The 16,484-nt window shown below is 44.9% G+C and overlaps 1 protein-coding gene across 1 annotated transcript in view; it reads left to right on the top strand.

The window, feature by feature from the left end:
• The window catches only part of LOC135198042 (checkpoint protein HUS1-like), a gene marked incomplete in the record, with an annotated part of 273,156 nt that overhangs the window by 1,779 nt on the left and 254,893 nt on the right, over positions 1–16,484 (top strand). The window contains 1 exon segment of the mRNA XM_064225422.1: positions 1,822–2,031. Within this exon segment, the coding sequence (XP_064081492.1) occupies positions 1,822–2,031 (210 nt within the window).

Here is a 16,484-nt window from a genome sequence, read left to right as displayed (position 1 = left end):
TGTATCTACCTAATTGCCAAAGAAACCATCATTGCATAGTAGCCTATAGTATCTACCTGCCTTACTGCTTGAAGTCTCGCTTGGAAACAGGTGATGTCATTAGCTACCCCTTTCCAGTCATAGTAATTTTTCTATGAATCTCAGGTAAGCCTAGGCAGTAAAACTGAAGACTGTTAAACTGTAGCCTGGTTCAGAGCAGTCGTCGACTAGAATATTTACCACCTTTTCTTTTGATTTTGTGTACCATCTTTTAGGTTGTGTACTAGGGGGAAACCGCAGTGGATCCATCATCATTGTGTGGATCAGCCTTATTCACTTTATATTTAATTGGTGAAACAAGAATACAATTACATCTTAATCACTTGGACAACCTGTCGTTAGCATGTTACAACTGTGGTAATCTTCAGAAGCAGTCCGCACTGGATATTAAAATAAATAATCACCTACATGGAAAGAGCATTGTGAAAAGCAATATAAAAAGCATAGTCATTATATGAGAGATGGAATGGGGTGGAATTAAATGAGCTTGATAAGTTTTTACCTTGAATTTTTCCTAAGTCGGGAGAGGTGTTTCCTCTACGGTAATGTTTACTTTTAATGAGCCCTCTAACTTATTTTCTTACGTAAAACAACCAGAAAGGAGTGCTTTGCAGCAATAATAATAATTGGGAGCACCTACTGATTCGCGGGCCCACTCGACCGCCGACCGAAATCGGCGGAAGAACACCAAAGCCAATATGGCGGCGATACCAAAACAACAACAAACAAAGTAAGGAGCGACTACATATCGGCGACCATCGATTTATGTGTGCTGTCAGTAAGGCCGTAGCGGAACGGCGCTTCGCGCCTTATCCGCAAATTTAAAGATTCTTGGCAAGCACGGCATGTACGGCAAGAGGTAATGTTGCGCTGCGCGCGCTACCCACAGGGTTTACAGTAAGGCTACTTACCGTGGCAGATAGATTTGGGTGTCGCATCGCTTACGCCGACGTCCTTCGTCACTACAGAGCAATCACACCCAAAAAAGGCGTTCCTGTTGTAGTCGATCCGACAAATAGCTCCACAACACTCGCAGTTTTTTTGGCTGAAGATTTAAATTATGTCTCTGAACATATTCAATCACAACTTCTTTTACCACCACCACTAGCAAATAACGATAAAATTCACCGTAACCACATTGCACTGCAAACAATCGGTAGGAAAATCGAAGGTCTCTGTCAAAATTAATGCCAGAAGGGCCAGCCACTACCTCTGCCATAGCTACAGGAAGACAAAATGCTAGTTTTTGCTTCATTTTTCGAGTATTCAGTCAAACAAGGATAACCAGTGGACACTGACAGCTAACTTTATTACTCCGCTGAATGCTAGTGAAACTTAGTTTTCGACTAAAGTCGTTCGTAATTGGTTTGGTTATGAAAAACCCATGACGTCATAACGATGTCACACCTCTCAGCCAATAATGAGTAACTGGAACTGCTTTTTGTTTCCGTAAGAAAGTAAGTTAGAGGGCTCATTAAAAGTAAACATTACCGTAGAGGAAACACCTCTCCCGACAGGGTTAGGAAAAATTCGAGGTAAAAACTTATCAAGCTCATTTAATTCCACCCCGTTCAATCTCTCACATAATGACTATACTTTTTATATTGCTTTTCACATGCTCTTTCCATGTAGGTGATTATTTATTTTAATATCCAGTGCGGATTGCTTCTGAAGAATTACCACAACTGTTTCCAGATTGAGATGAAAGATACTCCTATATTCAAAACTTATTATATTTAGCTTATTTGTAAAACTATAGCTGTACTTATGTTTTTCTTCCAGATATTGTAAACACCATAGCAAGGATGTCTAAAAATTGTGTCATGCGCATTACAAAAGATCGTATTTATTTTATCATCAATGAACCTGGTGTATCTGCTGGGAACTCTCCGGGTTTGTGGGCAGAATTAGATCAAGGACATTTCTTTAATGAATATCACATGGAAGGAGTATCAGAAGAAAATAATGAAATATTTCTGGAATTGCAACCAGGTACAGTAATTTTATTTATTCATTTCTGGTTTTTGTTTGTTTGTTTGTTTGGTTGTTTATATGTTTGTTTGTTTATTAGTACAGTAGTCTTGTTAGTAACAATCGCAGTGGAGTAGTGTAGTCGGTTTGAGATCCTTGAAATGGTATGTGTACTTAATGATGATGATGTATTGTGGATAGTGTCTGACAGCTCAAGAAATCTTTTTGTTCAGAACTTTTTTATTTAAATTATTTTTAGCGGGTGGCCATTTTAACCAAATTGGTTTTAAAAACAAATGGTTTAAACAGTAAAATAATTCATGGTTTGTTCCGACACGTAATACAAACCCGCTGTCCTTTAACATAAGGAATATATTTACGGCGTAGCTGGAATTACAGCCGTTGATTCTTAAATAAGGTGGTTAGGCAGTAACTACCGTAGGGCAGGCTCGCCTGCCCGGATGTAAACACTCTACTTTGCTTTCGGCCATCTTCCGATGAAGATGTGTGTTTGTGAGCTCCGGCTGATTGGTCGTTGATCTTTTTTCCTGGTGGGATCCCTTTGGTTTATTTTTTGTGTGTTAAATAATTATGCATATACGGTGTTTGATATTAATACTAAACAAAGGTTTGTCCTTGTTTTTTGATTAACCCTTAAATGCCTATTGGACGTATTTTACGTCTACATAGAAAAGTTTTTTAAAAATTCGCGGAAAAATACTTATAGGCCTACCAGCCGAAAACTTTTGAATCACGCGCCTTGGGGGATGCTTGGAGTTCACGGATCAAGGTGTTGTTTTGTTTACAATCGTTATGCAGACGCGCAAGGGCGAATTTCTTTCTTATCTCACTAAAAAGTATCAGTGACACATCCTCAGAAATTATTTCGTCACTTTGACATAATTTTTGCACCATTTTAAATTAGCCTTTACATGGAGTACGTATTATATATGAAAAAGTGTGCAATTTCATGTAGAATACAAAAAAAAAAAAATACTCATGATTGTAGCTTTTATCAGTTTTGAAATATTTTCTTATAAATAACGATAAGTGCCAACTTTGACTCTACCGAAATGGTAAAAAAACGCAATTGTAAGCTAAAACTATTATATTTTAGTAATATTCAATCATTTACCTTCATTTTGCAACAAATTGGAAGTCTCTAGCACAATATTTTGATTTATGGTGAATTTATGAAAAATACTTTTTCCTTACATCCGCGCGGTAACTCTTCCGAAAAAATCATACGTGCGATTGTCGTAATGTTTGCACCATTTTAAATTACCCCCCCTTTACATAAAGTTTTATATATATGGAAATGTGCGCAATTTCATGCACAATACAACTAAAGACAACCCATGGTTGTAGCTTTTATCAGTTTTAAAATATTTTCATATAAATAACAATAAGTGCCAAAATTTCAACTTTCGGTCAATTTTGACTACCGAAATGGTCGAAAAACGCAATTGTAAGCTAAAACTTATATTCTAGTAATATTCAATCATTTACCTTCTTTTGCAACAAATTGGAAGTCTCTAGCACAATTTTCGATTTATGGTAAATTTATAAAAAAAAAAAAATGTTTTTCCTTACGTCCGCGGCGGTAACTCTCCGAACAAAAATCATACGTGCGATTGTCGTAATGTTTTTGCACCATTTTAAATTAGCCATTACACAAAGTTTTATATATGAAAATGTGCGCAATTTTATGTAGAATACAACAACAAAAAATTGAAGGTTGTAGCTTTTCTAATTTTTGAAATATTTGCATATAAATCATGATTAATAGAAAAAAACCACGTTCGGTCAACTTTGACACTACCGAATGGTCGAAAATGCAATTGTAAGCTAAAATTCTTACAGTCTAGTAATATTCAGTCATTTATCTTCATTTGAAACAAATTCGAAGTCTCTAGCACAATATTTAGATGTATGGTGAATTTAAAAAAAAAAAATCAAAAAAATTTCCTTCCTCCGTCCGCGCGGATTCTCCGCCGCAAATCCTCCGAAATGCGTTACATCGCATTCTCGGAATATTTGCTTCATTTCATATTAGGCATTTCATAGAGTTTTATATATGAAAATGTGTGCAATTTTATGTAAAATACAACAAAAAATAATTGAAGGTTGTAGCTTTTCTCATTTTCAAAATATTTGCATATAAATCACGATAAATAGAAAAAAAAACCACAGTTCGGTCTAATTTGACTCGACCGAAATGGTTGAAAAACGCAATTGTAAGCTAAAACTCTTACAGTCTAGTAATATTCAGTCATTTATCTTCATTTTGAAACAAATTCGAAGTCTAGAGCACAATATTTAGATTTATGGGTGAATTAAAAAAAAAAAAACTTTCCTTCCCTCCGCGCGCGATTCTCCGCCGCAAATCTCCAAAATGTGTATGTCGCATTCTCGGAATATTTGCTCTGTTTCATATTAGGCGTTTCTTAGAGTTTTATATATGAAAATGTGCGCCATTTTATGTTGAATACAACTAAAAATAATGAAGGTTGTAGCTTTTCTCATTTTTGAAAATATTTGCATATAAAAAAAATATATAAAAAAATTGACATTCGGTCAAATTTAACTCATCCGAAATGGTTGAAAACTACAATGTAAGCTAAATCTCTTACAGTATAGTAATATTCAATCATTTATCTTCATTTGTTCCGACACGTAATACAAACCATCGGTCCTTTAACAATAGGAAGTAGCTAGCGGCAGCTGGAACGGTCGTAAGCTTCGAACAAGGGGAGAACGGTAGTTAACTGCTTGTCCGACAGTCGCGCGCCGCACGACTGGGAGGTAAACAAATCACTTTTGCTTTCGGCCGCGGGTGTTAAGGAACGTGTTCGTCATCGCTCTCTGCCCGCTTCATCGTCGTATGCTTTGTTTTGTATTGTGTTTTCTACTAATGGTTTGTTTGACTTGAAATGAAACTGTAAGTACACTGTTTTCATTTTCATTACTTAATTATGAACCAACATGGAGTTATCGCCGTAGATGCAGCGATTTCCTCTCTTTTCATGAATTGAACCCATTGAATTATGTCTCGGTGCCGAGGGTGGGCGCGCTCGCGCCGAGTCATGTATTTTGGGCGAAAGTGTGTAATTGAAAAATGTAAGTACTTTTTTCATTATATTTTTGCCCTGTGCGTTCGTTACCGAGAGCGTGATTGCGCTCGGCACGAGCCTTTTATTTTGTATGATAAAATGCAATGAAAGTGGATTCGCAATGCAGTATTCTTTTCATTTTCATTTATTTATTTGCATAAATTTAATTTGGATCAATTTTCGCTCTTACCCGGGAATTGATCCTTACGATTATTTTCTGTGAAGTGAAATCGCAAGTGCAGTATTCTGTTTCATTTTCATATATTTTATGATAGCATCATATTATTTGGATCAAGTTTCCGTTCTTACCCGGGAATTGATCTTTTCCCCTTAAGTTCTATGAAGTGAATCGCAAGGGCAGTATTCTGTTTCATTTTCATATTACTTTTCACTGCTGTGCGGGGGTAGGGGAAGCGAAGGTCTGCCAGGAAGTCGTCGGAAAGCTCTCCCGCGACTCCCTTGGTATCCGATTCTTCGTCTTCCTTCCTGCCCCCGCTCAACTTCTTCGTTGTATTTTTGTATTTGGGGTCTTCCTTGCGTTCGGGGTGGGGCATGTCGTTCCCCCCGTGCGTGAGGGAACCCCTCTTACTAATCTATCTATGCTACCGCAGGTGCTACATCCGTGGGAGACGACCTTGGACAGGTATGGACCACCGCGCGGCAGGGCGTGTAGCATCCACGGGCTGCTGCAGCGTCTAGCGAGGTCTGGGGTCGGTCTCCACTACTACCACGGCCGCTTATGCTGCTCCCCCCCCCTCCTGGTCTACACTCCCCATGCTGTGTCGGTGACGCCGTCTGCCGCTACTAGGGCCGCCGCCGTACCGAGGGGGGGTGGGCCGCTGCCGCCTGTTTTCTTCGTGTTACCTGCCCCAGACTTCCACTGTTCCAGCAGCTCGCCCCTGGACCGGCCGCCAGTACCCAGGTTCCGCTTGGCTGCCGATGATTCTACGAGGCGATCGCTGGGCCTGCCATACCTGCCACTGATGTGATTCCCGCTGCTGATGTGATTCCCGCTGTTGGCTTGGCTGTCCCTTCTGGGTCTACCGCTGCCGCTGTTCCTGCCGCTCCTGAGCTGGTTGCTGTTCCTGAGCCTGTCCATGCTGGTCCTGCCCACGGTGTGTCTTCCCCAGTCCCAGGTCCTTCCGGACAGGTGCAGTCGGGCCGTGTTGCTTCGGCAATAGCCCCGGCTCCGGCCTGGATGGAGGACCTGACGACTGTCCTGCGTGAGCTGACGAGGAGAGGAAGAAGAGGAAGCTGTATCTTCGTCTTCATCGTCTGCTGCTGCCTCTTCCCCTTCGACTTCTAAGGCCCATAAGCCGAAGAAGAAGAAGGCTGCCTTCCCCCCTAAGAAGTCTCCTTCGGGAACTTCTAAGGGCCCGTCCCACCCCGGTGGGACGGGGGGTCCTTCTGCTGGTCCTCCTGCTCCTTCAGGAGCGGGGCCCGTCTCCCCTTCCGTAAGGAAGAGATAGACGGGGACCAGAGGAGTATCGGTTAGCTCTGGTACTTCCTCGCCTGGTGCTAGCGGCGATGCCGCTACGCCAGGTTCCGGCTCGGTCTCTCGTTCGCGAGAGATCCCGAGTGTACGTTCTCCCCTCTGGGAGACTGTGCAGCCAAGTTTCGGCGCCAGAGTTCGCTCGGCGCCAAGACGCGGCACGGAGCAGAAGGCTGGTGAGAGCCGCTCAGGTGACTCTCGCCAGGCCAGCGGCCGCTCTTGCAGCGACCAGCTGGTAACCCGGGTTTTCCCCCCTAAGAAGGCTCCTTCGGGACCTTCTAAGGGCCCGTCTCGCTCCGGCGATTCGGGGAGCTCTTCTGCTGGTCCTCCTGCTCCCTCGGGAACAGGGCCCGTCTCTTCTTCTACCAAGGAGAAGAAGACGGGGGACCAGAGGAAGTACCAGCTTCGGCTGGCACTTCCTCGCCTGGTTCTAGCGGTTCTGCCGCTAAACCAGGATCCGCCTCGGCTTCTCGTTAGCGAGAAGTACTGAGTGGACGGTCTCCCGCGGGAGACCGTCCAGCCAAAGTCTTGACGCCCAAGCTCGCTCGCCGTCAAGACCGAAGCGCGGAGCAGAAGACTGGCGAGAGTCGTGCAGACGACTCTCGCCAGGCCAGTGGACGCTCTCGCAGCGACCAGCTGGCTGCTCGGGTTGACGTGACGGTCGCTGACCAGCCACGGGTTGAGGCGAGAAGGTGGGGTCCCGCGGCCGTCGGTACCAGCCACGGCTGGTACCAGCGGCTCGACGCGCCGAGAGGACGCTCGCCGGTCTCACCGCGACAGCGAGCCTAGCAGGTCACCTGACGCCGCTCCCATCGGGACCGGGGCGGGAGACGGTAAACCAGCAAAACAGCTCGCCTGACGCTAGAGATCAGCGTCGACGTTCTCAGCCGAGCCTCTCGCCCCAGGCGAGCGGCAAGGCTAGGCCTGCTGCTCGATCGCCACCGCGGGTTGACGATCAGCAGCAGCCCTCCAAGCACGCTGGTCCTGCCAGCGAGCTAGGGGGGAGCGTCAGGTCTGCCTCTCCTGTACCTTCAACCTCCTCAGGCTATACCGGGAGGAGCGAGGTACCTAGGAGTGATCGCAAGAGGTGCGCCGCTCGCGATCCCGCTATGACGCCGTATGGACCAGGCACGGTTCTAGGACCGACCAGGACCTATACGCGCAAGTAGCTGGAGGCGACCGTCAGGGGTCTGCCGCTGTTCCTCCTTCTGAAGGAGGAGTATCTCGGGATCTGTTCTTGCTGGAGGACTGGACGGTCCTACTCCGCAAGACGCGGTTACTCCCGAGATACAGAGGAATTTTGCAGAAGTCATTAAGCTGATTCGTCAGCATAATGACCTTGCGGAAGGATTGCCGCTCCCACCAGCAGAACGCACGTCTCTGCTCGAGTCGTTTTGGGGCCCGAGAGGGAACCCAAACCGACGGTGGGTCTGTCGCGATCGGAGCTTGCCGATTCTGTCTCGAACCAGAGTCTCTCGTCTCCGCACAAGAAGGCTCTCTCAGTTCTGGCCGGTCGATCAAGCTACTTTCACCTCCTCTACTGCGACAGCGCGTTTCTATGGACACCGTATTTAAATACTCCTTCGGTCCTCCTGAGAGGTTTCGACCTCGACGAGGACTGGAATGAGTCGGAGGACGGTATCGGCTCTCTCCTGTCAGGTGTCGATCAGCCCACCCAGACGACGCTTTCACAGTGCGGCAGACCCTTACCTACAGTGAGAGTTCGTAACCCTCCGCGGGAAAACGTTTTCTCCTGACGATACGTTTTCCCAGGACTCTGAGAGGCCATCGCCGCAAGGCGATGGCTGCTCCTACTCTCTCCAACTGCTAGTTCCAACTGGGAAGTCGAGCGCGAGTATCCAATTCCTCCCCCATTCCTCTCTCCTTACGGCTACGAGGGAAAGGGGAGGGATCCTACAGAGATTTTCTCTGTAGGATCCCACGTTGGGGACTGCGCTACCGGGGGGTACCTTCGGGTTCCTACCTGACATAAGCCCCGGTCATTGAGGAGGGATCCTGCCCCATTCTCGATTTTCTACGGGAATTGAGGGACCACCACCAGCCGATATCGTTTGACGAATTCGGTGGGGGTTTCGCAGACTGCTTAGAATTCTACGGAAATTTCTAGCGCATTCAGAGTGTTCGAGTTTTTTACGATCTCCAAACACTTAGGCGAGACCACGGTCCAAAGTGAGCGAGACGAGAATCCCGATATGTTACACGATAATCGGGAACCTCGCCTATGCTCGAATTCCTGGAATTTCTAGCATTGGGAAGAAGACTGCTGCTGAAAGAAACTATCTCACAGTAGGCGACCAACCTGGAATAGAGAAGATCGGATGGGAATATCCAGTTTGGCTTGAACTATCGTCTTAGTATTCTGTTCACCATTGAAACTTTCCTTCGAGGAAGACTTCTCCTTCACTCTCTTTGATAGAGATTGAAGGTGGTCGATCTCCAATCCTTATTTTGTTTTCTTGAAGGAAAGAATTTAGGATGGAGATCGTGTTCAGAATCCTACAAATATATACGTATTAACCTCGCGACATAATTTCTACTAAGCAGTTGAATTGTCCGAGGGGTAGGCGCATATCCTAGTTAATCTACGGATTGCGACTTAGAAGAGAAGTATTCTAATTGAACTGCAACTCGGGGTTGCCTGCAACCTCCCAGGAGTTTTCAGTTTCAATTTTATATACTTATGGTTTTGTCACGACAACACCATTTCAACTTTTATATTTACCGAAATTCGTTTCGCCTAAATATAATTGCTCGAGCATATATTTTATGCTCAGTAGTTCTAGCCGAACGCATTCCTTCGTGGAATAATGGATTACCTGGCAACTCAGGATGACGAGTCAGCGAGAGCTCAGGCTCAACTACTGCATATTGAACTGCCTGATAGCAGCTCAGTATCAGCTGGGCCTCCGAGATGCACGGTCAGTTATGTCTCTCTCTCCCCTGCTTTGATTGACTACCGAACCGTATCTCTGCCCAACAATCATGGACTTAGGTCTCTGATTAACGGGGATTCTCGCAATAATGAAGGACCATCTACTGCTGTGACGCTAGATTCCATCGCCTCTTGGACTCTTTCATCTTTCTGTTTACCGCACGGTAACAGAAGTCTGTACAAATCTCCCGCTGCATCGCACTGCGATAATGCGAATGATTTTGCAGACTCTGAGTTTGTCTTCAAATATCTCGTATTCGTAGGTGTACAATTGTTCATTGTTCAACCCGAATTACAAGATGTGTCAGAAGACCTCGCCTACTCTCCGACTGACAGCTCTACTTCCAAATGTTCAGCCCATGAGAAGCAGTTCTTCAGGCGGGCTTTCACCTGTGTTTTCATTACTGAAGAACGCTCTGCTTTCATTGCAACCTACGACTTCTCCACCGGACAGCAATGAAATAGCGGTTAGCGTTTTCAGTCATTTGTAAGCACAGGTTATGAATCTTTGAGAATCCTTCTCTCGAATTCGTCTGTGAAGACGTAGGTTGCATTCAATATCTACCTTCGTCTTCAACGGTTACATAGTGGTTGTTTCTCCTTAGCTGAGATTCAACAACTATGAGATGTTTTGCCTTCAGGGACCTCGGTCTCTAGAAGGCAATTGACTTTCGCCTGTTGGGCACATGCCTTAAGAGAATCATCACCTCGCTGTCCGGCATTGGTGACAAACAAATACATTATTTGTTTGGTCTCTCGGCATAACCCTTTAAAGGCGAAGGTCACGTGACTTACTCGGATGCTTGGACAACTTGCCTCCTACCGAACGCAGTCAGTCGGCAGCTGTCAGAGCGCCCGAGTCAGTTACGAACTACGCTGTTGACTTGGTTCGGTTGTTACAGAGCAATCATTACTTCGTTTTAATAGCTTGTCACAGTACCCATACCATCGACACCCACCATGGAGTGTCGGTGTCCTATCCACTACCGAGAACTTCGCTGCATGGGGATAGGAGGATGCGAGAGACTTCGTGGCAAACGGACAGACTAGTATGGGTACTGGACATCACCGAAGTAGCGAAGAGGGATAGGTCATGCGAATATTTCCTTCTTTTTCCTCTGAGGAACTGCATGACTTCTCCTGCGAAGTCAAGCATCCAGGGATGGGGATCCGTGACGCTCGATTTCGTACCGAACTTCGTAGCGAAGACTCAGAACCCTTCGGTCCCTGACGATTGGTTCGAGTCGTTCACAATCCCCTCCCTAATGGACTTCACCGCCTTCGATGCGAAGGAGATGCTGCCTTGTCCGCAAGAACTTCTCCGTGGGCGCAGGTACTGAAGGAAAAGGGGGCGGGGGGGTCTGGGTCCAACCAGACCACATGCCCTTCCTTCTACCTTCGGGATATTGCCCACAGGTCCTTGGATCTTTTTCCTTGGGACCCGTGGTGGCTGCTCAACCCGTTGTGTAGCGAACCCAGACCCTCGCAGGCTGAACAGCATCGAGTCCTGGTGTGACCGTAAGAATGGATGAGTGAATGAGAGTGTGACTGGCTCCTCTTCCCATCTTTTTCTTCTCCTCTACCTGTGGTTAGAGGGACACGGTCGTCACCCTGCTGGATAAGGACAAGATGCAGGTGAGCTACTCAACAGAGCCCCATCCTATCCCTTTCACTAGGGATAGGAGCGTATATCCACCACTTCCTCCAACAAGGGGGAGGAAGTGGATGCCAGCTTGAGACAACCCATACTTTATGCCTCTTGCAAACAGGAACAAGTTCTTGCTTGCTGGTACGAAGGGATACGCTTGCCTCTCTCTTAGTACTCGGCCCACCCCCAGAGGTCTGACCATTGATCCTGCGGTGCACACCCCACCCCGATCATCGGACAGAGGCTTGGATCCCTCCTCGCTCTTACGACCAGGGAGGCATTCCAGGGATGGACGAACACCAGTCTGTTCATCAAAAGACTCAGATTCCTCCCACCAAGAAGTGAGTCTCTATTGTTAAAGGACCGATGGTTTGTATTACGTGTCGGAACAAGTGACAATTTGTCGAAAATTGCATTTTTCCTAACTATACAAACCTGAGGTCCTTTACATATAGTCCCTCCTCATGCCACCCCTCACTCTGCGTATTTTGCATGGGCCAAAAGCAAAAGTGATTTGTTTACCTCCCAGTCGCGCGGCGCGCGACTGTCGGACAAGCAGTTAACTACCGTTCTCCCCTTGTTCGAAGCTTACGACCGTTCCAGCTGCCGCTAGCTACTTCCTATTGTTAAAGGACCTCAGGTTTGTATAGTTAGGAAAAATGCAATTTTCGACAAATTGTCATTTTGAAACAAATTGATAGTCTCTAGAACAATATTTAGATTTATGGTGAATTTTTGAAGAAAAAAAAAAATTTACGTCCGCAAGTTACAAATTTATGCATCATTTTGTGATAATATTTTCTCTGTGTTCCTTTGATCGTTTTACAATGTGTTATAAACCAAAATGATCACAATTTACTGTAAAATACAACGAAAAAAAATTAACTCGTTAGCTTTAACCGTTTTGCTCACAGCGCGATTTGAATACAATTATATATGAAATTTTGTTTTCGCGCTATCATATATCGCATTATTTATATATGATATTTTTTTCATTTCTGATGGTTGCATACTAAACTTCAGGCAATGACAAAAAAGGAGCCAAAAATGAACTCGTAATCTTGAAAACTAAGCGCGCTGTGATTTTTTGAAAAAAATATTTTTATACATTCAACTTACCTGCCAGATATATACTTAGCTTTAGACTCCGTCGTCCCGACAGAAATTCAAATTTCGCGGCACATGCTACAGGTAGGTCAGGTGATCTACCGTCCCGCCACTGGGTGGCAGGAATAGGAACCATTCCCGTTTTCTATCAGAATTTTTCTGTCGCCCGTATTGTAAACAACGTTTGCGGTACCTCCTGACTTGATTTTCGTTTTTCATCGCCATCGATCTTCTGGGCTGTCTTTTGCAGGGAAGTACTGGGTCTTTGGTTCGGCATACGCTTTTAGTAACTTTTTAATGTATTTAGCTTCGAGTTTTCAAAGAAAAAAAAATTTACGTGAAACTACCGAATTTGTCGGTAGACACACATATTTTGCAATAAAGGGAAACTTTAATATCTATTCACTAATACATGTAAGAAAGCTTGATTGAGGAATTTAAACACTCTAACTTCCTATTCAAGGAAGTCAGAAAGCATATTACTAAAAACGCTTCCTTTAGAAGCGTTATGTCTCGTATTAACGAGCCATTAGAGTATTAACAATACTAGTAGTTGTTGCATCCTCATCACCTTCTTCACTCACAGAAACTACAAATTCATCTTGTGAAAATTTGAAGAATAAATCTAGAGAGCTCATATTGCGAGCTCTTAAAAAAGGTAAGAAGTGAATATAGTGTTTCCAATGCAGTGGAGGGTGCGTTCTGTTCGGCTCCATCTCGCTCCCAGGCCTAGTCCTCTTCCAAGCTCCCAAGCCCAGAGGAGAAGGAATGTCGAAAGCCTTAAGGAGGTTACGGAGAATCCCCACCGATCAGGCGTCCCCTCGGCAGTATCTGGAGCATCCCAGACTGCCAAGGAGGGCCATTGCAAAGGCATCCTTAAAAAATGTGCGTCTCTTCATTCGATTCTTCATCTTACATCCGAAAAGACAAAGAATGGACATGTTTGGAGTTCAGACGATCTAGCGTGTTCTCGGAAAGTTAAGAGAACACCAAGTGACATCTGGGCTAGAAGCGGGAGCCGCGTTCCAGCAGTCTAGCGCGAGCTACGTTCCAGCAGCCAGCAGCGAGCCGCGTTCCAACAGTCCAAGCGCGAGCCACGTTCCTCCCTCCAAGCGAGAACCAGAGTCTGATCTCCTGTTTCGCTTTCTTCCATGAAGCGTGGAGTTGTGTCCGAGCTTCCTGAGAATGTTCCGCCTTCTCCCAAGCAACTAGCTCCTATAGATGAGTGGTTTTCTTCAGCCGTAGAAGAACCATCTTGGCGAGGAGCGCCAGGCAGGACTGAAGCCCTTTCCAGGCAGGAGGAACTTTCCGGGAGAGGAGATTAACAGAGAGGGAGCTTTCTAGGCGCAAGGCAAGCCTTCAAAGCGAAAACAATGTCCAAGAGCGAAGAGCCTTAGAATCAAGCGGACAAACAGAAGGATCTTTCCATGGATCATTCCGAGCAAGTGGCACCTTCCAAGAGTGAGGAGCCTATTAGGCGCTCGGAACTATCCAGACGCACGGAACCTTCCACAATAACGGAACGTTCCAAGCGCGAGTTTCCTTCCAGGCGCTCGGAACATTCTGAACGTTACGAACTTTCCAGACAAGCGGAAAAATTTTCCAATCAGGAATCTTTTTCCAGACGCACGGAACCTTCCACAAGAATGGAACGTTCCAGGCGCGAGTTTCCTTCCAAGAGAACGGAACCTTCCAGAAGCGCGGAAGCTTCCAGGTACGAATCGCCTTCCAGGCGCTTGGAATTTTCCAAGCAGGAATCTTTTTCCAAACGCGCAGAACATTCCACACAATTTTCGGAATTTTGCAAGCGCTCGGAACCTTCTGCACAAGCGGAAACTTCCAGACGCACGGAACTTTCCAGGCGCGGATCGCCTTTCATACGCTCGGAACTCTCCAAGCGGGAATCTTTTTCCGGATGCGCGGAACTTTCCAGGCGCGCGGAACCCTCCGCACAAGAGAAACTTTCCAAGCGCGAAGAACTTTCCACCAAAGCGGAACGTTCCAGACATGCGGAATCCTCCAGGCTGGGGTCGCCTTCCAACAGTTCTTCTCGGAAACGATCTTCCTCTTCGGGACTTCAGAAATCGGAAAGATCTGTTGTATCGTGCAAGAGAATAGAAAAGACTTCTAGTTCTCTTCCAAAGGAACAGAGAGTCTTTTTCCGCCAGTCTTTCACCGAATAGGGGCTCTTCTACTCAGTACGTGAGTGACCTACAAAGGCGCAAGATGTCGCACAGGCGGCCGCCGCTTTTGTCAGAATGATTCTTATACGTACTGAGAGAAGCCCTTCTCCAATATTCAGAAGACTGCTGTAACAGGCAGTTCCTCTCAACGTGGACTCTCTCCTTCATTCATACTCATCGGCGTTAGGGAATGACTGCGGAAAGGGAACATCAATTTTTCCTTTCATAAACCCTAGATCTGAACTGGAATCCTGTCCCTTCCGCGATTTCTTTGGAAATCATGAAGACTTAACGAGTGCCTGGATTAAATTCCCTATACTCTTTGTATCTTAATGGGTTAGTTCTCATTCACAAAGATCTCAATACTTAGCATATAGCTCTCTTGGACAAGATTCGGAGGAGCTCTCATTCATTGATTAGAGGCTCTTCCAAGTAATAGACGCATAGAATTTGTCCTTTTAGTCTTATGTCCAAGAGATTAGAAAGCTTAAGAGATTCTCTTCGATCCTCTGTTCTCACTTGGGATCTCCTTTGGATAATACTAGTTCGTTCTATTAACGAAAAGAACGAAGATAGTAAAATTTTCCATTCTCTCCTTGCCTCGGCAAGGAAAGAATGGGGTAGAGAATTTTCTGTATAGGAATACTGTATGGTCAAGTCATATGCGCAATCCGTAATTACTCTATGGTTGCCAACTGAATTCCATGTGTCCTTCCAGGGATTTCCTAGGTAAGGATTACACTTAAAGGGTTTCTTATGACAACACCGACTCAGCTTCTGTATTCAAAGAAGGATGTTTTGCTTAAATATGCATTATTGAATACTTCTTTAAGCTCGAGAATAATTTTACCATATTCCTTCATTGAATGGAATAACTGGCAACTCAGGAAGAATGTACTGAGACAGCGAGAGAAGACTGCTGTCTCTGTAAGCCAATACAGTACCATCTGGTTCTCGGTCATAGTCGGTTGGTTACATCTCTCTCTCCTTCGACATTGACTGACAGTACATTTCTCTCCCTTACAATCACGGACTTAGCCTTGAATTGAGGGGATTTGTAGGCAAGCATGAATAACATTGTCTGAGTTTTTCCTAAGAAGCTTTCAATAGAAAGATCTCTTACAACCTTTCAATGCTGTTTACCGCAATGTAACAGAATTATAGATTATTCTACCGAGGTAGAGCACTATATTATATAATGCTTTCATGCCTACGAAAGCATAGCCTTATTAGAGAATGGAGCGTGCTCAGTGAGGAGATGGATGAGTCTAATGGGAACCGTTTTCTTCGTGGCAGAAGTTTGTTTCCCTGAATGGACTATATTACAACTATAGAGTTTTTTCCTACCAAGAAACGGAAATAACATATAAGATGGCGCCGGGTATCATGACAGAGGTACAGATGTTCTGGCACATAGTATATATATATATATATATATATATATATATAATATATATATATATATATATATATATATAAATTAAATTCTTAACAGATATTTTAAGATAATTAATGGAGTCAGAGGAAGAGAGGATGATGCTTTTTGCCCCATGTTGGCCTTCGAGAGGTTGGATTCACGGAGGTGACGTTCTTCTCACAGCATGTTTCGGAAAGGCTTTTCCAAGAGTCTGGATATTCTATCAGTATCTATTATGGACCTTAACACCACTCTCACTCTGAGTCTGTCTACGTGCAGACTGACCGGAAGTGGACATGAATGAGAGGATTTTTCAAGGTAAATGACATGAGTCATAGCCAAGAAATAGAATTGCTGCAGATCGTGCTAGATGGAATGAGGAAACTGGCCTCTTCCAATACCTCTGTGAACCTCATAGCGGTTTTTCTTTCCTTTCAAAGGGAGGAATCACCTCTGTATATATCTGCTATCAAAGAACGCAGTAAAAGGCTATACTCTGTCTCTACAAGGGGAATTAGAGATAGCAGAGGATTAAGATCTTCGGGATCTTATACGATACCT

The sequence above is a fragment of the Macrobrachium nipponense genome, chromosome 21, assembly GCF_015104395.2.
Source record: "Macrobrachium nipponense isolate FS-2020 chromosome 21, ASM1510439v2, whole genome shotgun sequence".
In the NCBI taxonomy this organism is placed as follows: Eukaryota; Metazoa; Arthropoda; class Malacostraca; order Decapoda; family Palaemonidae; genus Macrobrachium; species Macrobrachium nipponense.
This window is presented reverse-complemented; position numbering and strand designations above follow the sequence as displayed.